Source organism: Mercenaria mercenaria, chromosome 3 (assembly GCF_021730395.1).
Source record: "Mercenaria mercenaria strain notata chromosome 3, MADL_Memer_1, whole genome shotgun sequence".
NCBI classification, from domain to species: Eukaryota; Metazoa; Mollusca; class Bivalvia; order Venerida; family Veneridae; genus Mercenaria; species Mercenaria mercenaria.
In genome coordinates this window covers 66,519,033-66,546,728 of record NC_069363.1, presented here as the reverse complement: position 1 = coordinate 66,546,728, position 27,696 = coordinate 66,519,033, and the positions used below count along the sequence as shown (strand labels likewise).

Below are 27,696 nucleotides of genomic sequence, written 5' to 3'. Positions count from 1 at the left end.
TGGTCCAAATTTCTATGCTGTTATGATCGGTGTGCAAAACTGTATTATGTCATCCAAATTTCAAGGCTGTATCTTAACAAGAGCTGTCAGTTGACAGCGCACTCGTCTATTCTCAGTGCTTGATAGTATAATATAAGCTATGAGTAAAACTTTCACATTACAATAAGCATATTCTAAGTCGAAAAGGGGCCATAATTCACTCAAAATGCTTGACAGAGTTTCCTCCTCCTTTTTACAGACTGGAGTCATGATGATAAACAAGTATGCAAAATATGAAAGCAATATCTCAATGGAATTTGAAAATATTTGGGGTGGTACGCAAACTTTAACATTACAATAAGCATATTCTAAGTCGAAAAGGGGCCATAATTTTAACATTTGTGTGACGCTCATGCTAACGCTAATGCTCATGTCGACGCCGGGGCGAGTAGGATAGCTGAGCTAAAAAACAAGAAAGTAGGTCAGCAGGTCAAGGTCAAAGTCAAGTGAACCCTAATTACTTGGGGGTCATCAGGTAATTATAATTAAACAATCTAGGAAATATGATCAGATAATATTTTAAGAATTTTTTTCCTATATAACTCATATACAAACGACCCCAGGGGCGGGGCCTCTTTTCACCCCAGGGGCATAATTTGAACAATTTTGTTAGAGAACCATTAGGCAATGCTACATACCAAATATCAAAGGCTTAAGCCTTGAACTTTCAGACAAGATTTTAAAATTTTTTTTCCTATATAAGTCTACTTAGGGCCCCCGGGGCAGGGCCTCTTTTCACCCCAGGGGCATAATTTGAACAATTATGGTAGAGGACCATAAGGCAATGCAGCCTACCAAATATCAAAAGCCTAGGCCTTGCAGTTTCAGGCAAGAAGATTTTTAAAGTTTTTTCCTATATAAGTCTATGTAAAACTTGGGACACCCTGGGTTGGGCCTCTTTTCATCTCTGGGGCATAATTTGAATATTCTTGCTAAAGGACCATTAGGCAATGCAACATACCAAATATCAAAAGCCTAGGCCTTGGAGTTTCAGACAAAAAGATTTTTTAAAGTTTTTTCCTATACAAGTCTATGTAAAACTTGGGACCCCTGGGGCGGGGCCTCTTTTCAAACAAGGGGCATAATTTGAACAATCTTGGTAGAGGACCACTATATGATGCTACATACCAAATATCAAAGCCCTAGGCCCTGTCGTTTTGGACAAGAAGATTTTTAAAGTTTTCCCTATATAAGTCTATGTAAACCATGTGACCCCCAGGGTGGGGCCATATTTGACCCTAGGGGAATAATTTAAACAATCTTGGTAGAGGACCACTAGATGATGCTACATACTAAATATAAAAGCCCTATAACATGTGGTTTTGGACAAGATTTTTAAAGTTTTTCATTTCCGTTGCAATGTCAACCAGAGTTCTGTATGTAATTCAATTCTTTGAACAATTTTTAAAGACCATCCAAGGAACATCCCTGTGAAGTTTCATCCAAATTGGCCTGCTGGTTTAGGAGGAAATGCTGTTTAAAGGAAAGTGTGGCCGGATGCTGGACGATGAGCGATCATAATAGGAAACAAGATTTGTCTTGTAAATCTTGTCTAAAAATGTAAACATTAAACTGCAGTCTGAGATACTGCTACTGTACTTCTAGTAGAAATACTCCATAAATTAAAATGTTAATTTTCCAATGAAAGAGCTGTTAGGGCAACCATAACTTGGTATCAAACTGACTGCCTTTGTCCAAGATGAATTTCTTTTTCCAACAGTATTTCACAGTGCAGGACTCGACAAAGTCTTTGAAAACAACTCATCCTGCAGAACGAGCTGCCTAGAATTTTTACTTGCCCTGTTGCAATTTGTACTCGTCCTGCAATTCACTAAGAAAATGATTTTTACAGTGTCTATCTTAAAGTCCATTAAATACGGAATCCTGTTCTTGAACATAGTACTGTAACAGAGCGGGATGGATTTTAGACTTGCAAACAACAAATTAACTTTAGTTTTAGATCTTTTAGCTATCTGCTTAAATTAGATTTATTATATTTTTGGTAAAAAATTGCACTTGTTCTGCAGGACAAGTACTTCAGTATGTTCCACTCGCCTGAGGCCAATTTCTACATGTTTTTACGAGCAGACAAGTGGATTTGTCGAGCTCTGCAGGGGTCACATAAACTATCACCTTGATTTCATACCTAAACACTTATGGACAAAATCACAAGTAGTTCACCGGCACCTAAATCACAGGTGGAAGACCCGCCCCCACATAACAGGTGAAAGACTCGCCCCTAAATCATAGGTGGAAGACCCACGCCTACATCACAGGTGGAAGACCTGTGCATAAATCACAGGTGGAAGACCTACACCTTAACCACAGCTGTAGGACCCACCCCAAAATCAATGGTGTAAGACCTATGCCTAAAGCACAGGTGGTAGACTACAGCTAAATTACAGGTGCAAGACAAACAAAGCAAGATGTATTTTGTTTGGTCAACTTTTCAGAGCATTCCTTTATCACCCTAGTATTTAACTCTGATCTTTACATAACTTGCCATTAAGCTCAATTATTAACAAGAGCTGTCCGTAAGACAGCGCGCTCGACTTTTCTCAGTGCTCGACTCTGAATTAGAGCTTTGCCAGTAAAAAAAATTCCAAGTTAAAAAGGGACATAACTCTGTCAAAATTCAAATTAGAGTTATGGGAATTGTGTCTCCTGATGTAGACTTTGATTGTAAATAACTATTTTGAGTTTCAAGTCAAAAGCTTTAATATAGTAACAGAGATATTTGACCTTATCAAAAATTTTAACAAAAAATTCTAAGTTAAAAAGGGTATAAATCTGTCAAAATTCAAATCAGAGTTATGGGGATTGTTTCTCCTGGTGTAGACTTTGATAGTAAATAACTTTTTTAAGTTTCAAGTCAATAGCTTTGATAATAACAGAGATATTTGACTTCATCAAAAACTGTAACCAACGGCAATGCCGGGGCGAGTGCAATAGCTCTACTTTTTCTTCAAAAAGTCGAGCTAAAAATGACAAATGTACAGCACAAAATACCTCAAAAATACAAAATATAAGTGTAAAGATGGTCTTCAATGGCTTCTTTTAATGTGAAATCATTTTACTATTTGTCAGGTTTTCATAGATTTCATGATTATGTTAATCTGTTGAATTAAATCCCAAAGTTGACATCATTCTTGTTCATCCTGGCTTTTTACAATAAGAAACAATTAGTTTTTGTGGAACAAATTAATGAAATAATACATCATGCAAAGGCTTAAACCTCGAATAATTTTTATGTTGCATGCCACTACAATCATATCTGAATTGAGGTGAAATTAATTTATTAACTTTTAAATGTCTGAAAACAACTGACTTCAGATGAAGACATTAGATGTTACAATTTACTAATGTCTGCCGAGATCAAAGACATGTTAATCTATGACACTGCCACTAATTACAGTTTTTAAATAAAATATGTCAGCAACTACTGTTTCCACTGTGACTATTTCTTTCAGTGTCATGACAGAAACCTGACAAATGTCTGTTGATCATTACAAATGATCCTAATTATAAACATTATATAAATAATTTTATTTTGTGTGTACATTGAAGCTGGAAAACTCATTCTTGAAATTTTATAATTGATGCAAAAATGGGATATATGCCACCAGTGTGTATATCAAATAATTTGCTGTACAGATAAATATGATTATCACTGATGTTGGGACTTGGCATGCACAGGTGGGTTCTTTTCCACGATTGTTTAGATACTAAATACTATTATAATGGTACTGCAATAAAAAAATATCACTTTTGTGTTTGTAAAACTATACACTGATGTATGGTATATGATTTGATATATACTGACAAATTTAAAATTTGGCTAAAAAAAGACAGGTAAACTAGATGCCCATGGGCAATATGTCAAGCATTCAAGCTTTCAAAAGGACTAACATTTATGAATACTATTGGCAGCGAGAACTAATAGCGGTTCTGCTAAGTTATTTAAGAAAATCTCCATCCATGGCTAAGCTACAGCCCAGACAAGAGAAACTGCATCAACTTTTGACCTGTGACACCTAAGTGTGACCTTGACCTTTCAACTACTTACACCTAACAGACTGTCTCATTGAGGCAAACAATTATGCCAAGTTGTTTAAGAATCCCTCAATCCATGGCTGAGTTACAGCCCGGACAAGGAAAACTGCATCAAGTTTTGACTTTTGACCTCTAAGTATGACCTTGTCCTTAGGGGTCTGGGATAGGAACCTGCAGTTTGCACAAGACACTCCATCTCACTGAGGTTTAACATTCATGCCAAATATAAACAAGCAAATTCGATGAATTGGTATCCCCCGCCGAAAGGGTTTGTGGTGAAGAATGGCAAAAAGATATATCCGGCAAAAAGTTAAGGATGTTAATAAGAAGCAAATAATTTCATTAGTCAAAATCAATTTAACAGAAAACAAATGTTTAATTAAAAGAGTACATAATAAATGTATGATACTTTGATCCTGACTAAAGAATTTATTTTGAATGGGATATGCTTACTGTAATAAGCCTAGCTTTTAAAATTAAATGCAGTTAATTGAAATGTGAGCTTGAAGTTTAACTGGAATGAAATATTGTCTTTGAGTGGTTTGGCACCAGGTGTTGCTGTTTTACATGTACATTTGAACTTAAAAGATCAGATGTCCTTAAGAGAACACAGGTAAGATATCTTAAACATGGCTGAGGGCAAGGTTTGTGCAGTCACAACATAACATATTGAAGGTTTGAACATTTTAAAAAAAAAGGGATGGAAATATATATATTTATATATAGATATATCAGGGCTTCGGAAATTTGCCGGTTTGTCGGTTTTGGACCGATTTTTGACTTTTCAGACCGATTCGTAAAGTGAAAAAACGAAAAAAATCGGTCCCGTAAAAATGGAGAAAAGTTTAAATTTTGGTCTGATATCTCAATACACGATCACCTGCCAAGCAGGAAACTGTTGGTCGCACCCTCAGATAATCAATAAACGTGTCAATCGGTCTGATTGTCACTTTGATAATCGGTCCGTAATTAGCACGTGACGCAATCAGCGCTTGAGCGGCACATCCTTTAATGTTTGCAGACAGCCGACTGCAATGTATTAAACGTTTTTGACTGGTTTCCAAATGTTTCTGACTGGATCCAAATCATTTCGACGGGGATCCACTTCTTTTATTTAGAATCCGACGAATGTTTTTTTTTTCAAAAGGTTATGTTTGATCACGGGTAAAAAACAAATGGTCACTGCATTTAATCATGTACATTATAGGTCTTTGATTTAAAGAGACATCACACGGAAAACCGATAAAAATGTTTTTTATAATTACATGATTCATTTGTTGGGGCTCCAGTTGAAAAAAGTGCAGAAAATAGTCATTGAAACCCGACTGTACAAACAAGAAAAAGAAAAAAAAAGATGGACTGGCAAACATGAATGATAAAGAAAACCGGAGTGGCGCTGTTTATTAAATTGGTTTTTTAAAAAACGTTTCAAAATGAAATTTTGTTTACATCAGAAGAGAACATATAACTTTATAAAAAAGTACAACGTAAGTGAAATGAAATCATCTGTGGCCAACCTGCGTGACCTTTTGGTACTATAAATGCAGGAAATTCGATCTCAGCGTTCACATAACGTACACATTCGGTCCGCGGCAGAGTATTCTTAAAATACTGAGGTTGTTTAGCAGAGAATATGTGTCGTGTAATTCACTTTGACACATTGTATTTTATAGAATTCTGTCAAAGAATGAGGAAACATCACAAAGTATCTGCCGTGATTACGGTACCGAAGTCACGTGCGTTGGCTTTTAGACTAGTTACGTGCACAGTGTCAATGCCGGCAATTTTATCCTTGCAGGAAAAACATCGAAATTTAAACAAAGTAACGATCACACATAACACTGAATAACTGTCTTCATTGTATGGTAACTCGCGGTGACTGGTAACTCAGTTTTAATGCATGACATGCTTATTTCTTTACTCTATCACGTTTTACAAAATATGTAATATAGGGAATGCGGTGGGTGGGGTAGCGCCGATGTCAGGATTTTCGTTTCGGACCGATTGAGTTATCAAAATTTTCGGAGCCCTGAGATATATGTATATATTTATTTTTTCAGGGGGTGGGGGTGCAGGGGAACGGGAGAGGAAACAAAATTTCACATGATGATTATAAATATTGATTGAAAATTAAAAATGAAAAAAAAAAAGGGTAAAAGGGTGAAGTTGGGGGGGGGGGGGGGGGGGGGGGGGGGGGGGGGGGGGGGGGGGGGTGTGACAAATGGGTGACCAGGTGTGGGTGCGCAACTTCACGTTTATAATAAATGTTCACAGAAAAGAATGAAAGAATTTTAATGAAATTCTGCCAAATGGTAAGTTTGTTATGTAAAAATATGTGGATTTTTAGACAATTAAAGGGCAATAACTCTGAAGTTACAAAAAGAAATCCGTACAAAATTGTCTGTGCACAACCACATTATAGTGCTCTAAATTCTGTTAAAGTTTCATAGTTCTAGGTCAAATATAAAAAAAGTTATAATGCAGAAATTGGCATATCTATAGATCTATAGTACCCTATATAGTTAACACTAGAAACTTCTAAGGGCCATAACTCTGGTGTTACTTGGGCAATCTGTCTGAAACTTGATGGGCCCCATAACCTCATAGTGGTGAACATGTACATGAAGTTTGTTTGAAAAAAAATCTAAAATAAGGAATGAATTTTTTTTTTTGGGGGGGGGGGGGGTGGCGGGGGGTGGGGGGGGGGGGTGTGTGATCAAGGTAAGGGGGTGACCAGGTGTGGGTACACAACTTCACATGTTTACAATAAATGTTCATGGAAAGAATGAAAGAAATTTAATGAAATTCTACAAAATGGTAAGTTTGTTATGTACAAATATGTGGATTTTTATACAATTAAAGGGCAATAACTCTTAATTTACAAATAAATCCAAATGAAATTGTGTGTACACAACCACATTATGGTGCTCTAAATTCTGTTTAAGTTTCATAGTTCTAGGTCAAATATATCAAAAGTTATGATGCAGAAATTGCCATATTTATAGAACCCTATATAGTTAACACTAGAAACTTCTAAGGGCCATACCTCTGGTGTTACTTGGGCAATCTGACTGAAACTTGACGGGCCGCAAGAACTCATTGTGGTGAACATGTATATGAAGTTTTAAATAAATATTCCCAACCATTTCCTAGATATGGCTCCGGATGGATGGACGGACGGACGGAAAGACGGACGGACGGACAACGCTAAAACTATATCCCTCCGAATTTCGTCGGGGGATAACAAGATTGCTCCATGCATGTCAAAGTTATGGTCCGGACAAACAAATACGGATGCACATACACCTAACCGCCACTGTGACAACTATGTTGAGCTCGACAAAAGCTATTCTCTGCTTCAAGATGAATCTTTCTTTTTCAATAAAAGTTCTTTTTGCTTCTGCCTAAAATGAAGCAAAAGCCTTTGAATAATTGAAAGTGGTAAAAGCAACTTTCTGAGACTGACAAAATAAGCTGAATATCAATTAAGATCATGAAGAGCCAATCTCCAATTTCTTACCTGGTTCTGTTGGGTTACTTGAGTTTGTTGCTGCTGTTGTTGTTGTTGCTGCTGCTGCTGTTGTTGCTGCTGCTGCTGCTGAGGAGGCTGTATAGTGATCACCTGAGACTGAGACTGAAAACAGCGGCATTTCCATATACATTTGTATTATAATTTTTACAAGTACATTTGTACACATTGTACTTTGACTGGTAATACAGGTCACTGGAGATACTGACAATAAGCAATTTTTCAATAAAGTACAAAATTCAATACCTATGAAATTGAAGACAACTGACAAGTATGAAAGAAAAACAAGAGCTGTCCGTAAGACAGCCAAGCTCGACTATTCGAAATATTGTCCCAGAAGCAGGAAAATATTACCCAAAAAGGTTAAATATCAAAAGAGTTTTAAGTTCAAAAGGGGGAATAATTTGACCAAAATGCATATCAGTTATGGGACTTGCTGCTATCAACTAGATTTATAACCCCGAAGACACATGTGAAGTTTCAAATCAATATCTGCATTAGTTTTGGAGATAGTAACTTGCATGTAAAACTTTAACCAAAATTTTCTAAGTCTAAAAGGGGCATAATTTGCTCAAAAAACATGTCAGAGTTATAGGACTTGACCCAGTGAGGTCGGTAATTGATCTAGAAAAAGAAAAAATAAGTTTCAAATCTATATGCCTTTTAGAAATAGCTGTATGTACTTGCACGCAAAACTTTAACCAGAATTTTCTAAGTCCAAAAGGGGGCATAATTTGGCCAAAATGAAGGTCAGAGTTATGGGACTTGCTGCTATCAACTAGATTTATAACCCCGAAGACACATGTGAAGTTTCAAATCAATATCTGCATTAGTTTTGGAGATAGTAACTTGCATGTAAAACTTTAACCAAAATTTTCTAAGTCTAAAAGGGGGCATAATTTGCTCAAAATACATGTCAGAGTTATGGGTCTTGACCCAATGAGGTTGGTAATTGATCTAGAAATTGAAAAAATAAGTTTCAAATCTATATGCCTTTTAGAAACAGCTGTATGTACTTGCACGCAAAACTTTAACCAGAATTTTCTAAGTCCAAAAGGGGGCATAATTTGGCCAAAATGAAAGTCAGAGTTATGGGACTTGCTGCTATCAACTAGTTTTATAACCCCAAAGACACATGTGAAGTTTCAAATCAATATCTGCATTAGTTTTGGAGATAGTAACTTGCATGTAAAACTTTATAACCAAAATTTTCTAAGTCCAAAAGGGGGCATATTTGCTCAAAATACATGTCAGAGTTATGGGACTTGACCCAGAGAGGTTGGTTATTGACCTAGAAAAAGAAAAAATAAGTTTCAAAGCTATATGCCTTAAATTGATGGCTGTATGTACTTGCATGCAAAAACTTAACCAAGGTGTGACGCCGACGCCGACGCCAGGGTGAGTAGAATAGCTAGACTATTCTTCGAATAGTCGAGCTAATAAGACTATAAAAGTCAATACAATCCAACAGAGTAGTTCAATAGAAGTAAGATGATGCACAAATTGAACTGTGCATATATACTTACAGCTCCTGTGCTAGCCTGTGCTGGTTGAGCCACCTGGAATGGCTGCTGAATAATCTGAGCACCTGAAACACATCACAGTGAAAGTATACTAAATATATAATATACTTAACCATAGATCCATTGTTGGTATGTAACAAGAGCTGAAAAATGGGGCAATAAAGTTTTAGATCTCGAAACACAACATGGATGCTGACATATAGTTAATCATGAATGGTAGGGTGGGTTAAATCCAAAATAACACAACTTCACATGCTGAACAATATTCTTATACAGCTTAATCACTCCAAGACAACTTTTTGAGACATTAGGGACACAAACTTTTATCCCTTTAATGCATTATCTTAGACTAAGTCAAAGGCCATAACTCTGGTCTTGCTGAGTAAAACAAGAGCCGTCTCCGTAGGATGACACATGCCCCCGATGGCACTTTGAATGAATAGTTATGGCCGATGTTAGAGTTTAGGACTTTTGACCTACGGAGCTGGGTCTTGCGCTCGACACATCGTCTTACTGTGTCACACATTCATGCATAGTTATTTTAAAATCCATGCATGAATGACAAAGATATGGACCGGACATGCCCATCAATGCACTATCATGAAAAATGATCTTTAACGTCTAAGTGTGACCTTGACCTTTGAGCTACAGACCTGGGTCTTGCGTGTGACACGTCGTCTTACTGTGGTACACATTCATGCCAAGTTATTTGAAAATCCATCTATCGATGACAAAGATATGGACCGGACATGCCCATCAATGCACTATCCTTTAACGTGTAAGTGTGACCTTGACCTTTGAGCTACGGACCTGGGTCTTGCGCACTGCACGTCGTCTTACTGTGGTACACATTCATGCATAGTTATTTGAAAATCCATCCATCGATAACAAAGATATGGACCGGACACGCCCATCAATGCACTATCCTTTAACTTCTAAGTGTGACCTTGACCTTTGAGCTACGGACCTGGGTCTTGCGCACTGCACGTCGTCTTACTGTGGTACACATTCATGCATAGTTATTTGAAAATCCATCCATCGATGACAAAGATATGGACCGGACACGCCCATCAATGCACTATCCTTTAACGTCTAAGTGTGACCTTGACCTTTGAGCTACGGACCTGGGTCTTGCGCACTGCACGTCGTCTTACTGTGGTACACATTCATGCCAAGTTATTTGAAAATCCATCCATCGATGACAAAGATATGGACCGGACACGAAAATTGCGGACAGACCGACAGACGGTTCAAAAACTATATGCCTCCCTTCGGGGGCATAAAAAACAACAAACAATAAAAACAACCCAGGTTAGAAAATTCACATATTATTATTATACCAGATTTATAATACCAGATTTATATAGCGCCCTTTTCATGATCAATGTCATGTTCAAAGGCGCTTTACATAGTTCAAATGCAGCCACACAGGGCGCATAATTCACCCTCTTCTAGTACAGACACAGAGCGATCTGACCAGAGGGACAGAGTGAGACAAAGCCCCCACGACAGAGAGATCAGAAATCAGATACAGGCATGTCCGGCTAACTTAGCCTAGCTCGCTGCGAATAGTAGCTGCCGGGTATCGAACCCCAGACCTCAGGATTGGAAGGCCAGTGTGCAAACCACTGAGCTACCCGTCCACATGATGAATAATATTCAAAGATGGTTTTTTGACTCCGATTCAAACACTGAGATATATGCAACATAAACTTTCAAGCTCCTTATGTGTAATTTTCATTAAGTCAAGGGCCATGACTCCGGTCTGGCGGAGTGAAATCCAATCCGAACATCAGATGCACAACTTCACATTCTTTATTAGAATCTTCAAATGTTTTATGACTAGCTCATATTCTTTTTGAGAGAGTAGCAACTCAAACTTTACAGCCCTTTATGCAGATTGTTTACAAAGTAAAGGGCAGTAACTCTGGGCTGGCAAGGTGAAATCCAAAACAAAACCCCAGATGCACAACTTCATCTGCTGAATAATATTCCTAAAATATTTCATGAACCAAGGTTAAACTTTTAAGCCCTTTTACGCATATTTCTGACTTAATCAAGGACCATAACTCTGGTATGGCTGTGTAAAATCCCAAACAAAACACCACCATATAACCTTTGCCTTTTGGCAGGGAGACAAAACAGCATCAAATACAATACCATTTTTCCAAGTATGAAACTTTAGGGAAAGTATAAATCTAGACTGACAATAATGTGATCATGTCTTGCTTTTATCATGAATCACTTTCACTTCCTTAGCCTTTCTTGCAACATGCTGTAATTTTGAAATTACATTATCCTATCATTAATTTTTATCATTAAAATATTCTACTGGCAAATAAATATTTAATTAAACAGCCATAAACATGACTTAAGCTGTTCTTTAATTCTATGTATTTTAGACGTTACCATTGGTACATTTACTCACAAAATACTATGTGTCTTTCGGAAAGTCAAGCAAAATCACTGCCCCAATAAGAAAGTTACCTGGTATCTGTATTCCACCAACAGCCTGGGCAGTTTGAGCTCCCTGTGGTATCTGGGCAGTGGTCTGAACCTGAGGAGCAGTGGTCTGTGACTGCTGTTGTTGCTGGGCCTGCTGCTGAGCTAACTGGAGATAGTACTGGATCTGGTCCGGTACTACTGATGTTCGAACTTCATCCTTTTTATGATTATAAAAGTTCTCATATTAAAAAAAATAAACAGGTTTTTCTTGACATGAGCCGTGCCATGAGAAAACCAACATAGTGGGTGTGCGACCAGCATGGATCCAGACCAGCCTGCGCATCCGCGCAGTCTGGTCAGGATCCATGCTGTTCGCTAACAGTTTCTCCAATTCCAATAGGCTTTAAAAGCGAACAGCATGGAGCCTGACCAGACTGCGCGGATGCGCAGGCTGGTCTGGATCCATGCTGGTCGCACACCCACTATGTTGGTTTTCCCATGGCACGGCTCACATTTTGATTTTGATGGATTCTTTTCCTGATTGGTATTTACTTTTTTTTCAATAAAAAAAGAGTAAGCTCTTCTAAAAGAAGTTGAACCTGGTGATATAACAACTTGAAATCAACCTTTCTTTTAAATATGGTCCCACTATATTAACCATTAGTGTTCTCTCTTACAAATATAAACAATACATATTTTGCAAGAAAACTGATTTCAATTTGCCTTCGTGATTTTGATAAATCATCTAAAACATAGATTGTAACTGATTTGTTGATTGCTTTCACAATGAAGGAAAATAACCGTGATAAAATTTGCAATAAACAGCAGCTGATGCATGGACTGGTATTATAACATCAATTTGCTGCATGATTACTCCTCATATAAATGAAGTCAAGCTTAAATTCTATCATAATATTTCAATGAACATATCAGAATGACAATAAACAGGGCTTTCTTGAGCTTAATCCTCCAATTTATCCTGGTCCGTCTTTCAGATGTCTGGATATTTAACCACTCTGGCAAATGCCTTTGTTGTAAAATTTCTGGTAGAAAATAAACAACATAAAGGCCATAACTATTTCATAAATATACAGTACATATATATTTTTTTACCTGTCTTTTAGCAGGTTTAATGTCTTCCCTAGGAACAATGTCAATGAGGAAATCAAACTGATCAAACTTTGTTATGGCCATTGCTATGTCATTTCTCTGTAAATAAAAATATTTTTTTGTTAGCCATTACAGATAAACTTTCAGTTGGAATAAGACACTGGTGCCATGGTGTCATTACTATATTACTAAATGAATCTGTTGAAAAATTACATCTTACCATCTTCTGCATGACATCAAGGCAACACCTCTTTTGATGCAACACCGTGGTGTTTCTTCCATTAATCCCCCCTCCTCCCTTTTAACTTACCTTGCCCCTCTTCCCACACTCCACTTTTCTTTACCCTTTTTTGATATATTTCATACAATGTACTTGTTAATGGATATTTGAAACAGCTCATCTGCTACATCTTTCCATAACAATATTTATCTATTAGTGGTTGGTGTATTTCAGGATGTGTGGCTCTGGTTGTGTTGGCCATGCTCATTGCTTCCAAAGTCTACTCTTAATTTTTACTGTTATACCAACTTTATCATAACATTAAATGATGTTTATTTAGGCAGAATATAACTAAGAGGCCTTCACACTAATATTATTTCGTAAACTATCTATAAAGTATATTGATACCTGTAGTGTCCTGCGCTTGTTGTCTTCAGTATGGATCCAAGCTCGCAAAGACAATTCACTGATAAATATTTCACAAGCTTTAGAAAACAGTACTGGAGCTTCTGCACTTATCATCTGAAAATACATAGAAAACTAACTTTAACATTCCTCATTTGTCATAACAAAAAAGAACTGAGGTTAAACCACTCATTTTTGTGTCTTTGTACCATAAACAGTTAACTTGGTTCATCTACATAACTTCAGTAGAATTAGATAAACAAGAGCTGTCCATAGGACAGCATTTTCAATTGTACAACAATGTCTAAGTTAAATAAGGGCCATTACTTTCATTATAGTCAGGCAAGACTAACGTATTATGTAACTAGTTATTTCAACACAAATAATACATTTTATGGCAAAAGTACCAATTTACATGCACAACTTCAACACAATTTTCTAAATGTCAAAGAAGAGTGCTCTAACTTCACAAGCTGAATACTATTCCTACATGGTTTCATGGATCTAGGTGAAATCTTTTTAAGACATGTGCAACACAAACTTTTAAGCATTTTATGTGTATTTTTCATTAAGTCAAGGACCATAATTCCAGTCTGGTTGAGTGAAATCCCAAGCAGAACACCAGGTGAGCAACTTAAGATGCTATATAACAATCCCCTAATGTTTAACCTATGATTCTTATCTGCTTGTTTCTGTTAAAACACGATTACGCAAAAATGATGTCACATTAAGATGCGATTACGTCAATATTTTTATTGCAACCACAAAAGAGCGCTACTATATTTTATGCGTTGTATTAGATTAAGGGCATATTAGAATCGAAATAATGTATAGCAAAATTGTGTTTTACCTAAATTAATACACTCAAAATCGATTCTACGTCGCCACAATTCACTCGGGCTACACCCTCGTGAAATTATTCTGCAGATGTATAACCTCTTTCCGTGTATTAATAACGTTAAAACACAGTTCATTATTTCTTAACTGTAAGTCAGATACATGCAACACAAACTTTTATCCCATTTATGGTCTGACTGACAGAAATCCGGAACAAATTTCCAGGTGATTCATGACCTATGTTAAATACTGTTCGAGATATGTGCGACACAACTTCTATGTTTTTTATGCATATTTTTGAATAAGACAAGGGCCATAACTTTGATCTGGTTGTGTGAGATCCAAATCAAAACCCCTGGTGCACAACTTCCTGTGCTGAATGTGAAGTTTGATGACTCTGGGTCGAATACTTCTTGACATATGAAAACACAAATTCTGACAGAAGGACAGACAGACAGAAGGACAAGGGCAACTCTTAGTGCCTCCCTAAAGAATTTTTTATTTATTTATCTTTTTATTTTTTGTGGGGAAGGTGGTGGGGAGGGATGGGTGCACAAAAACATGCAAATTCAGTGAAAACACATTCTATGCATACAAAAAACATTTATATTTTCAAAATTGATGTCAGTCTGGTCCCAAAGCGTCATTCCTTACTAAAGTTATTTAGCTAAAACAGTTTAAATATTTTTTACTAGCATTGTGTCCATTGTGCACACATGACCCCACATACTGTGCCATCTTCTAAATAGTAAAGTTTTTAGTAAAGACCATCTTCACATGAAGGATGTTCAACTTAAAGTTTGAACCACTTTGTATTCAGATAAGGTTGTGCATCTGAGCAAATTTGAATCAATTCCTTCAAAAAGTGTATGAGGAGTGGAACACACCAAATTTCTTCACTACCGCCTATTTTGTGAAATTAAGAAAGGGCCATAATTCTAGAAAAAAATAGCAACAGAAAAAGTCCATTATTTATGGTCATCTTCACATGAAGGTCCTTCATTTGTGAAACTTTCAAGCATATTACCCTTTCAATAGTGTTTTAGAAGTTGGACACACAAGATTTTTCTCTATATTCTATATAGCAAAACTAACCGCATTAAAAAAAGTCACAGCAAAAGTTCCTTCCTTTAAGGTCATCTGTACGTCAAGCTTGTACATCTGTGAAACAAGAGTGCCAGACTGTCACAAAATATGCTGGTCATCGAACTTGGCCTAATTCAAAGGGCATAATCCAAGAGTGCCTGGGGCGATATGGGTTGTTATCGAACTTGGCCGAGATATTATGCCCACAAACGTTGTCAACAAGTTTGGTGAAGATCGGATGAAAACTGTTCGACTAAAGAGTGCAGACAAGGCTAAATTCTCAGTTTTTTTTAGTAAAGCAAGGGGCATAATCGAAGAGTGCCTGGGGCCATTTGACTGGTTATCGAACTTGGCCGAGATATTATGCCCACGAACATTGTCAACAAGTTTGGTGAAGATCGGATGAAAATTGTTTGACTTAGAGCGGACAAGGCTAAATTCGCAGTTTTTCGAGTAATTCAAGGGCCATAATCCAAGAGTGCCTGGGGCGATTTGGCTGGTTATCGAACTTGGCCGAGATATTATGCCCACAAACATTGTCAGCAAGATTGGTGTTGATCGGATGAAAACTGTTTGACTTAGAGAGCAGACATGCTTTGGACACCGACCACCCGCCGGCCACCACGGGTGTTCACATAATATGCCCCGCTCTTTCAGAGACAGGCGTATAACAAGCAAATCAGGCTAATAGTGTGGGAGGAGTTGGACACACAAGATATTTCTCTATATTCTATACAGCAAAACTATCAAAGGGCCATAACTGCAGTAAAAATAATCAAAGAAAGAATTCCTTCCTTAATGGTCATCTGCACGTCTAGCTGGTTCATCTGTGAAAGTTGGAAGCAAATCAGGCAAATAGTGTGGGAGGAGATGGACACAAGATTTCGCTATATGCCCCCACATAAATGTGGGAGGAATAATAAAAGTACCTCACTTCTAACTGGTTATTGAATAAAAGGCATTTTATATTTTAAGTGTATATCATGTGTAACAATGACGAAAATGCATTTGTACCTTGGTCTATGTGTAAGATTCTCGAGTGCAAAGTTTAGTATGTCATTCCTAACAGAAGTTATATTTTTAGTTTTATCTTTAAGTAACACTGTCCTTGACCTTGACGAAAGGAAACAAAAATGCAACTGAAGTTAAGAGTCTATGAAAGCTACCTTTTATATCAAGTTTAGCTGAAATTTCTCCTTCCTAAGTTACTGATAGCAAACCATTTTTCTATATTTAGTAACTAAGTAGACCCTGGTTGCAACCAAAAGACTGGTCTCTATGAATGTTACCTATTTGTCTGGTTTGGTCTATTGAACTAATTTATTATTGTGAGAAAACCACTTTTCTACTTTTAGTAACAATGATCTTGAACCAGATCCAAGCAACCCAAAATACAACTAAAACCATGGCCTCTGATGCAAGAGCTTCCTTCCAAAATCTCCGAGTCTGGTAATAATACCTGATCCTAACTGAAATTACAAAACAAGAGCACCGCCCTGCGGGTGCTGACGCTCATCTGATTTTTTTTGTATAGTAGAAATATTGTCCTACCCATGACTTTCTAAGTCTAAAAAGGGCCATCATTCTTGCAAAAAGCAGGATAGAGTTATGTTTCTTGATGTACAGTGTCCACTTATGATGGTGAAAAACTGTTGCAAGTTTTAAAGCAATAGCTTTGATAGTTTATGAGAAAAGTTGACTTAAACATAATACTCAACCAAGAAAATGATTTTCTAAGTCCAAAAGGGGCAATAATTATTGCAAAAAGCAGGATGGAGTTATGTTGCTTGCTGTACAGGGTCAGCTTATGATGGTGAACAAGAGTTGCAAGTTTCAAAGCAATAGCTTTGATAGTTTAAGAGAAAAAGTTGACCTAAACATAAAACTTAACCAAGAAATCTGATATTTTCTAAGTCCAAAAGGGGCCATAAATCTTGCAAAAAGCAGGATGGAGTTATGTTTCTTGCTGTACAGGGTCAGCTTATGATGGTGAACAAGGTGCAAGTTTTTAAGAATAGCTTTGATTTTTTGGGGATTAGAATGGGTGACCTCAAACATAAAACTTATATGCAACAAAAAGATTTTATTTTCAAAATGAGCGTGGCCAAGGTAATTCTTCAAAAAGCTAAAAGTTTAAAGTTATTTTTTCTAGCTTGTGTCCAGGGTACTGGCATTAAATGAATTTTGTGAACACAAGTATGTTCAATTTAAAGGACACTTTGTATTTGATAGGGTTTGATCGAGAAAAGTTTGACACTTAAAAATGTAAAGATGAACCACCAAAATCTTCATATTTTTGAAGTTAAAGAAGGGCCATAATTCTTGCAAAAAAAAGCAAAGGGAAAAAGTCCATTTCTTTGGCTATTACAGGGTCCTTATATGGTGAAACAAGATATTCCAAGTTTTAGAAGGCAAAAGTTTTTATAGTTTAGGAAAAAGCTTAAAAAGTACCGTTATCTAATCTTTTAAAACTTTAATCTGGAACAGGCCAGACGTCACACGCCGGTATCGAACGCTTCAAAGGATAACAAGATGCCTCATTTTTTTCGAAATTGCAGATGAGCTAAAAACAATTTTGTGAGATGCATGTAAGCTTTCACTAATTTGAAAAGGCAAAATAGTTCCCTGTAAACCATTATCGAAAAGTTTTTATCTGGTTATCTTGGCGAGATATTATGGAAATAGTTGGTGAAGATGGATAAATTTTCTTGCACACATTTTTTCGAAAAGTTAATTTTGTTGTTTACAATCGAGATATTATGCCCAAAACATTGAGCAGATTAGTTTAAAAAACTGTTTTTAGAGACAGAAATTGAAGTACCGACACCATGTTATAATTCACCTTTTTGATAGGTTATAAGCAAAAGGCTATGGTGGGGGGGAAAAAGTTTTTCTCAATCGAAATATAAGGCCAGCAGTAAAAAATAATCAAAATGTAAGATTCCTTCCCAAGCATCTCACCGTCTACATTATTGGAATGGTTGGAACAATCAGCAATATTGTGGGGTGGACACAATTTCCAATCCCAATAAAGTGGGAGAATAAAATCTTTATTTAATGGTTATGATAAACTTTAAAATGTTACGGGAACATATCAAAAGAATTTGTCTTATGTAGATTTATAATTGTATCATTCTAAAGAAGATATGAGTTTCTATTCAATAACCCACGAGAAAGAAAAACAAAACGAGTTAGAGTTTTATGGCACTTTTTAGTTTAGGAAATTTCCTTATATGATCAATCATTTTCATTTCTAAGTCTGGTTCAAAAATAACGGTCCTCCTAAATGTTATATTATCTTAATTGTTATATAATATATTTTCTTCAATACTATGAAATTTTTCACTTTATGTACTGTTTAACAGTCAAAAAAATAAAAAACATCTCTGATGCTAGTTTCAAAATGTGAGTTGGAATATATGATCTAACTGCAAAGCAAAGAGGGGGTGGACGCTATTTACTTTTGAAGAGAAACGTATTTCTAATGCTTAGTCTGAAACATCATCTTTACTTGTGATAAAGACAGGATAGAGTTATGTCTTGAATGTGCTTTGTCCTGATGGGTGAAAAGAATTGCAATTTAACATGCTTATTTATGGTAAATTGTACTTAAACATCTTCATCAACGTCAATGATTTTCTAATCCATACAGAGGAAGTTATTGTTAGCTGAAATGAGTGTGCTCTGTAAGGTCAGTAATGTGAACATGAATTTTCAAAGCAATAGCTTGAAGTTTAAGAGAAGTATGATGCCTCTGTCTCAAAAACCTGACTCAAGAATATTGATTTTCTAACGAACTTGGCCATGAATGCTAACTGCCAATACTAAGCTAGTAGTTCTTCTACGGTTATTAGATAAGAAGATTTGACAAGTTTTTCTAAAGAAGTCTGTGAAAGTTAATAAATGCTGACCTAAACATAAACTGACAATTAGACATGATTTTTGAAAAGCAATTTGTTGGCAAGAACTAGAGGGATTAGCATACATTCATTATATGGCTAAGCTAAACCAAGGTTTCGCATAGCTTTGATAGCATTAGGTAGAAAGTGACCTAATACACAACTTGCAGCCAAATCTGCTTTTTTAATACAAAAGCTCTTCAAAAACTTTTTTTCTTTGTACAGTCTTATTGTAACAACCAAGTTGAAACCTTTGATAGTTGGGGCTGACTTTTCGGAACGCCTAACCCCGACGTCGAAACCGCTACAGTGAGCACATAATCTATTTTTTTAAAAATAGTCAAACAATTATTGTGGCTAGACATTTCTTTCCCTTTTTTGAAAAAGTCAACAATAGCCAAATTCTAGTAAATTTATATCCGTTATTTGGAGAAAAGGATTTTGTGCAGAAAGTCTATATTTTAGTTATAAATAAAAACAAATAAAGGGCTATATAAACTCATTCATTACATGAGAGATCAAATCCGCTATATACCTTAAATTATACTTGTTTATAAGTCTAAATGAGAAATCAATTGGTTATTTGTTCGAAGGGGAATTAATCACTTTTAAGAATTAAATCAAGCACAATATTTTAAAGAATGGTTCTCCTTCACACTTCTTGGACACTATCACAGTATGGTCAATAATCTTTTTAGTAAATTATACAACGGGTCTGAGCTATCGTTTCATCCATTTTATTTGTCTTCGGGGTCTCCAATTCGAACACGGATAGCAGGGTTAAATTTATAATTGGGGAGTTGATCATCATGTCAGACGGTATATAATACCCAGCCACCTAACTGTATATTTTTATGTTTATTTTATTTTAATAATGAAATAACAAATGTCTTTTAAAATTAAAAAAGGAAAATTTATTTATTACAAAGTGGCTATGAGAAAAAATTATCATTAACAGAATTAAACGTTTTGGTGACAATCTTCTTGTTCCATTTTGTGGTGGTTTATAAAAGAATAATTATGGATTTGTGTATAAAGTACCAACATTTCATAATTCGTTTCTTGATGAGAGGAGTGCCTGGTCGATGATTGAGAAAGTAAATGCAGGGAATTCACTGGCGTTTACTAGAAATAAAAGAGATAAATGATGGCCTCTGTCTTAATGACTAAATAATTATAGATTTACAACGAATGGCAGTAAGATAAAATGATGAAATTTTAAGGGGCAATTTTTCAGTGTTTCAGATAGAAATCTTACGTTTTTCTAAGAATAGTGTGTGAAAAAAAATGGCTATGCAGGCATTACAAAATTTGATTTGTTATTCACTAAGTGCTCATTCATTTCTAACTAGGTAACCAACTTTTAAACATTTGTAGTGGACTGAACCAATTGTTATCTAGCTTGTTAAACAGAAGCTCTTAAATCTTTTTTTTTGAAGCATGGAAAACATGACTGAAGCTGCTATTTTGTCCTGTTACAGGTTGAAAACAAATACCTTAATCACTAAATGTCGTAATAGGCCAAACATTAAGCTAGAACAGATTAATGAATTTTTTATATCTGTCAGGGAATAGGTGTTTGTGAACAGGGTAATTTGTATTAAACATTAAAGGGCTATATCTTCAAATTAAGTACATCCCGATGTGATTTTTTTTACTTTTTATTATTTTACTTTTTGTGATTTTTCACTTTTTAAAATTTAAGGCGAATATACTGCGTTTATAGAGGATCCGCAGGTTCCAGCACATAAGGCCTTTAGTTTTTATTTATTTTAACTTCCATGAAGGTCCATCCCTGGATTACTTTATGTGGGAATTTATGGATTGTAAAATAATTAATGGGCACTCTAAAGTTATATATCACTAAAGTGATCCTGAAAAAAAGTTGCACATGCACCACTGCCTTAAAGTGACCTACACTGTGTAAAATTTCATGATGATCTATCAATAAGTTACTTTATAAAAACAGTCTAAAATACCTATTTTTTACCAAGTCAAGGGAGAAAACTTTACCGTGTCAAGGGGGATAATACTACATGTGAGCTTAGGTCATGTGCTTATTAATAATATGTGAGGTTTGGTGATTCTAGCTAAATTACTTTTTGAATTATAAGCATTTTCAGTTTCGGAGGGATGGACACACTCACAAACAGTCAGACAGACAAAGAGATTTTTATCAGATTTTGGGGAAGTAAAATGGAGAGAAAAGTGTTGTAAATTACAGATTATATATATTTAGGGGAAAAAGAAACTGACACCATTTTACTAATAAGGTAATGGTAAAGGTCTTGTTTATTATAGTGGCACCCCTATTGAAAGGGCCAGCCAATTTGGCTTATGAGACATCTTTATTGTGCATACCAATTACCTCCCAACTCCTACCACTACATTTGTAGGCCAGGTGCCAGGCAGATAGAAGTCGGTAACTAGCTTGCGACTCATGAACTGGCCTTTACAGAATAAGTCCCATGACAAACATCCCCCCAGACGAATGCTCCCCATGGGGCTCGAACCTCCGACATCCTGATCCCGAGGCGGACGCCTTATCCACTGGGCCATGGTGAACGATTACTAATAGCTGACGGTGGAGCAGCAAGTGTGATACTCAAAGATTTTAGAGATGACACTTTGTAGACCTGGTGCTGATAGTGCAAAGACATAATTATATAGTTTTCAAATCCCAAAATGAAGAACCTTCCAAAGCAGACAGAATTATATACTTCTGATTTTTTGTGGGCAAACTGTTGATAAATTGCTATTCAGTTCAATCAATATGTCAATTTTAACATACATAATTTCAATAATACAGAAGATCTGCCTTCGCATTGTCCATATCCTAATATTTATAGTCGCGAACTAGCCCTTTAGTTTACCCTTTCATTCATTTTTTCTGTCAACTAGATCTTAATTTGGGGAATTTTTGCCTTCCATTTGGGGGGAAAAAGCATGCTTTTTCAGTTGGGGACAGACTACATTTACCACAGTCAGTTTGTGAAAGAAAAAAATCCCCGGGACAACGCCAAATCTATATCCCTCCACCTTTGGCGGGTAGAGGAGCACCAGACAATGGTACATACAAAATATCCAATCGCTTCAGATACAAACATTTCTGAAGTTTTTCTTACATTAATCTATGTAAAACACGTGACTCCTGTGCTGGGTCAACTTTAACTTGAATTACTATAGACTATAATAGAGGACCACTTCATACCAAATACCTTAGTACCCAGCTTTGCAGTTTGAAGAATCAGACTTGATGGCTTTTCCTTTTGGTTGCCAAGACAACCAGAATTCTGCATTGAATAATTAATGTTCTTTGAAAACTTTTGGTAGAGGCCCACCAAAGGAAGATTCTTGTGAAATTCGGTTGAAACTGGCCTATTGGTTTGAAACTTTAAAGGATGGACATCCAAAGATCCTAAAAGCTCACCATGACCACTTCATTCCTATGTAAGAAATCTTCAGTATAAACCATACTCTGTTAAAAATCAATAAATAAATATTAGACAGAAAACAGTCTGTGTAGATAATGTCTTACTTACATTCTTGATATTTCTGATGTCATCGGAGACCTTTGGCCAAAAGTTTTGTAACATGTTGGCAGCCTCTGTAGAAACCCCAGCTCCTGGAACACTTGTAGCAAATGGTGGATCTGTCATTGTCAATGAGCCTACACTTCTGGCGTATCTCAGTATCTGAAAAATAGATGTGTGCTTTCATTTGACAGAAATGGTCAACAAATAGAATGGTATAAACTGAGTGTTTTCTTGCTATTCCAGTATTCTTTAATATTACCAAGTTTACACTAATTTATTATAGTCTGCAACAGAAGTTTAAGTAAAGGGCAGAGATAGCATGTTAAGTAATACAGTCTATGTTGAATCAGTGTTTAAATTGTGGGTTACTCTCATTTTTACTGAGATATAATACAGAGTTGCTCTGTTCGAGAGAAACTTACTTTCGTTGTCTGATAATGTACACAAATAAATACCAGTAATACATGAACATGAAGCTCATTATATATCTCTTACACTTTAAAGTATATAAACTTTGAAATATTTGATATAAGAGATATGCATACAATGATTTTTTCTGGATTCTTCAAAACAACCTGTGGCTTTCTGTAGGGGGGAAATATAGCGCTGTCAATGCAAAAAACGAGGGCCAAGATGGCCCTAGGTCACTCACCTGAGAAACACATAACAGAGTAAACATGTTTCCAAAATGACCCATTTTTAAACTTGGCCTAGATTTCATCAAGGCAACTATTCTGACTAAACTTTCTGAATATCCAATGTAAAATGCAGCCCCTATTGGTACACAAGGTTTTTCTATAATTTGACTGGGTGACCTAGTTTTTGACCTTAGATGACCCATATTCAAACTCGACCTTGATCTCATTCGAACAAACATTCTGAAAATGACCTAAAAGAGCAAAAATCTCGCATTCAGGTGCAGATAACTCAAAAAGTAGCACAGGGACCCGCAGATTTTTTTGCATAAATTTGTTTCTAATATGATGCTTAGGGTTGGATATCGTTAAGGACGAAGCGGTCCAATACCGATACCAACGAAACGATACGGTATTTTTAACGATACCGATACCGATCCCATGCTTTGTAGTACATCACATAAGCAGTGATTTGCTTAGTATTATATACACCTACATTTTGTATGTAGGCAGATATACATGAAAATTTGCTGTGATAAATAAACATTTTAAGTCTGTTAATGGAATGTTGTATTATTAGGTTATGAAAGAGTCAAATATAAACATATCTTACAGACTAGTTTTCCAAAATAAAAATCTAGAGTAGATACCTCGCTCACTATGCAATTTAAATCTATGAATACACTCACTGTAGTAATGCTTTTAAAGCTCAGTACTGTCTAGAACTGTTAAACTGAACACTTATTAGCTTTCAAATTACCCCTCTAACAAGTCAGACTCATTTTCACTCATGATAATCTTCGACTAGGTTGACTAGTAATGTTTTTAATGTGAAACACTCTGCAACACATTTTAAATTGAACAATAACCTTCAAAACACTTGAAACAACCAACATTCCAACAATAACATTATTTCTAATGGTTCGCGAAAACAGATTATTTGTTTACGTAGGTTACAGCTTAGTCTCGTAACTTTTTATTTACATAATTTTTTTCATTAGTTTTAAAAGAATACTACAAAGAAAAATAGTGTCGTATATTTTGAAATGAAGTATTGGTTTATGTTGTTTAAAACGACGGGAAAAGAATTATTTCAGGTAATATTTAGCATACGAAACTATTCGCACGGTTAGCTCTCTATGTCAAGGGAGGTTACTCGGAGCGGTATCACAGTAAACAATGTTGATCGCGTTATTACGCTATTTGCTTAAATTTCTGCTTTATTTTGCCGCAGATTTTGTAAGAATTTTGTTTTTACTTTTATGGAAATACCGAAATAGGAACCGGTTCTTTTACGAAACGGTATATACCGTACTTTTCGAAGTGATTATTCGGTATTGTACCGATACCGGGAACCAGTATCCAACCCTAATGATGCTCTATGATCATGCAAAGTTTAAGAAAATTCTCCCCGCTAGTTAAAATTTTCCTTCTTTGCCTATATAAAAAACCGACACAACTGTGGCATTTCCCCTTAAGTGGTTGACATGAACATTTGAGTGAATAAAAAATCAAACAACAGGCCCAGTTTTGTAATAAAATGCAGCCGTTTTTACGTAATCATCACATTCAGTTCATCCGAATTAACGAAGATTTGGCGCACTGAAAGCCATATTGAGATTGTTCTCCCTTTTAAATATCGTATATTAACGACGATGATTTTACAATTTTCTATCTTATTTATCGATTTTCTTCATGTATTCATTATTAAATTTTTTAAGACTGTCCGTGTTTTTTCTCTTTTAGTTACATAAACCCCCAATGCATATGTAATTTTCACGACCGCACACTCGTCACACAGCGTTATATGTTTACTTCAGGGATACACAATTCCAACTTTCTTTTAGAATCACGACGAAATGAGAAGCTGACACAGCGTTATAATTCTTTTAATGTATTTTTCAGTAGCATTAAAGGTAAATAGATGTCCCGTTTATACGATTAGAATTTCTTATGTAACATAAAACAGCGTTCAAAATACATCTAATACATTACCGGTAGGTGGGTTATTGCATATACCGCTTATACGATCAACACGCGTTATAAATTCAACCCCGCTAGATCCGCGGGTCTCGAACCTTGGACCCCGAGGACAGCGTTATAACGAGGTCCCAGTGTATATGCTTATTGATTCCTTTATTTAGCAGGTTTTTCAAGGAATTTTATGCAGGCAAAGTGAAATTTTCTGTATTTTACTTTTTTAATTCTCTTCGAAGTTTACTGAAAGGTTAATGTAAAAATTTAGTATGTATATATGCGTTGTATATAAACAATGCTCACCTGTCCACAATTCGCGCGTTGCATTATGGTATATCTGCGGTGTGTTCTACAGGAGTGTGGAAATCCAAATATTTTACACTTGACCACGGACTAATGAGACTTAATATCTACTTGTCCGCAGTCAAAACTTACTTGCCCAGATTTTAAACATTTCAACATTTATAAATGAAACTAATAGTAATTATTTGTTTCGGACAATAACAAAAGCAAATTTAATAAAGTGTAATACTGCAACTGTTTAAAAAAATAACTTTCCAACACTTGCAGAGCTCTGACTTGTTGGTGTCTGTGAGGCATTACAGCATTTAATACAAATGCCTAAAAGACCACCCGTCATGCCATGCGAAGCTGTATTAGGGTACATGAAACTTTCTGACTTCTACTGGCAAGCACTTTGTGCTTTGAAGATTGATTTTGCTGGCAGACGAAATTTTTAACGACGAATTTCTCCCGAACTTTGTGATAACTGTTTTACGTTTCCGGTTTCTATTTGCCAATGTTCCGTGTGCAAAATTATGCGAGACCGAGACAGTAAACCAATCAGAATGCAGAAAAAGAGATGCTAAATTTAGACACAGTATGGTTTTCCAAAAACTGCTGAAATCGAGAGGCCCTCGATGAGTGAAACATTCGACTCTTACGTCAAATTCATTTATAAACTCCATACACTTGAAGCAATGTTCAGCGTTTCAAAATTATTCTTTTCTTTTCTCATTTCAACCCAGAAAATTTATGCTCGTCAACGGACAAGCTGAATGCAAAAACTCACTTGTCCCCTGTCAAAAAGTCCTGTGTCGGACAAGTCAGACACAGGAATTCCACACCCCTGGTTCTATTTATAGAATACGAGAGCGCGCTATTCCATACGTTTTGAACCAGTCGCCATCCCACAGAAGGTAGACCTCTGACATATACCCATCAGCTGAGTTTTAGTTTAATGCAAATATCAACATTCTCGTATTTTCTATGAATTGTTTAACACTGGAATAGTCTATCCTAACCAACACTTGAACAACTGAATTATTCAGTATGGCTGTTGGCCTCAATTTTTGCCCAACTCTCACCTTAACTAAAGCTGTTTTTAAAAATGTGCTTACTTTTGACTGTTTTAACCTGCTTACCTTCTTTTTACTTGTATATATATATTATTATTATATATTCTCTTTTTCTTTTCTTTTAACAGCCTCAGTGTCTTGACATGTAAACTGTCTACATCCCCACATGGAGTTCGACAGAAATTGGAGCAAAAAAAGAAAACAATTCATAACTTTATCATGACATCACAGTACATTAGGGTTTTAGTTGACAATCAGAGAGCTGATTTAGGTACAACTGCAGTTTCATTGGTTATAACAGTATTTACAATGAACTATAGTGACTTTAGAAATAATATCACACATTTGAAGAAATTCAAATCAAGAATTTCACTGCACCATGCTCAACAAATCTAAAACAATAAAACTATTGAAGTTCATTGAAATATTATTTCGATTTGTACCTTAAATTTTAGTTAAAACTTCGACGATTTATACAGGAGTCGAATGATAAAGTCGTTAGAAAGGTAATTCAATACCCAATGAAATAATAGTATCATTCCCAATGTATTGGACATGTTAAAGTATGAACTATATTATCTGAAGAACCGCGGATTTCTTTGAAAATTCCAGGTTGTGTAGCTTTTGTTAAGATATAAAAACCTTTACAGATATATATAGTGTAACAAACTGAAACAGAACATGTTGACACTGTTTAACAACATGACTTACTACTTGGCTCTTTGTAAGATGTCCATTTGGGATATGCAAATCTGTCAAAAGCTAAAAATGTCACCATGACGTCATACGGAAATAAAATGCGAATTAAGAGGTATTTAGATTGAAAGTCATTGAAACTGACTTGAAGTAGTAACATTTTACTACAATGTTTATGTTAGTTTCACGCGAGTTTGGAACAAGAAAGACGAATGGCTAAAATTTTAGAAACGGACCAATAAATTGGTCAGGAATGACGCCCAATCAACTCAATCAGACTCTTGTCCCCCGCCAATGAAATTACAGCTCAGCACATTTGTTAAAGCCGGTGAATGAACTGCATGAGTT

General features: G+C 35.9%; 1 protein-coding gene across 3 annotated transcripts in view; it reads right to left on the bottom strand.

Moving 5' to 3' along the window:
- Positions 1–27,696, bottom strand: part of LOC123524491 (nuclear transcription factor Y subunit gamma-like) — a 31,723-nt gene that overhangs the window by 3,836 nt on the left and 191 nt on the right. The window contains exons 1-7 of one of the 3 annotated variants that reach the window (XM_053538822.1): positions 27,364–27,523; positions 22,689–22,841; positions 13,328–13,441; positions 12,703–12,798; positions 11,632–11,806; positions 9,148–9,209; positions 7,613–7,726 (exon numbers count right to left, since the gene is read on the bottom strand). In XM_053538822.1, the coding sequence (XP_053394797.1) occupies positions 7,613–7,726; positions 9,148–9,209; positions 11,632–11,806; positions 12,703–12,798; positions 13,328–13,441; positions 22,689–22,805 (678 nt within the window). In that variant the 5' untranslated portion in view covers positions 22,806–22,841; positions 27,364–27,523. Of the gene's footprint in view, positions 1–7,612; positions 7,727–9,147; positions 9,210–11,631; positions 11,807–12,702; positions 12,799–13,327; positions 13,442–22,688; positions 22,842–26,718; positions 26,850–27,363; positions 27,524–27,696 lie in introns of those variants that run through there. The other 2 variants (XM_053538823.1, XM_053538821.1) reach the window with 2 other exon arrangements.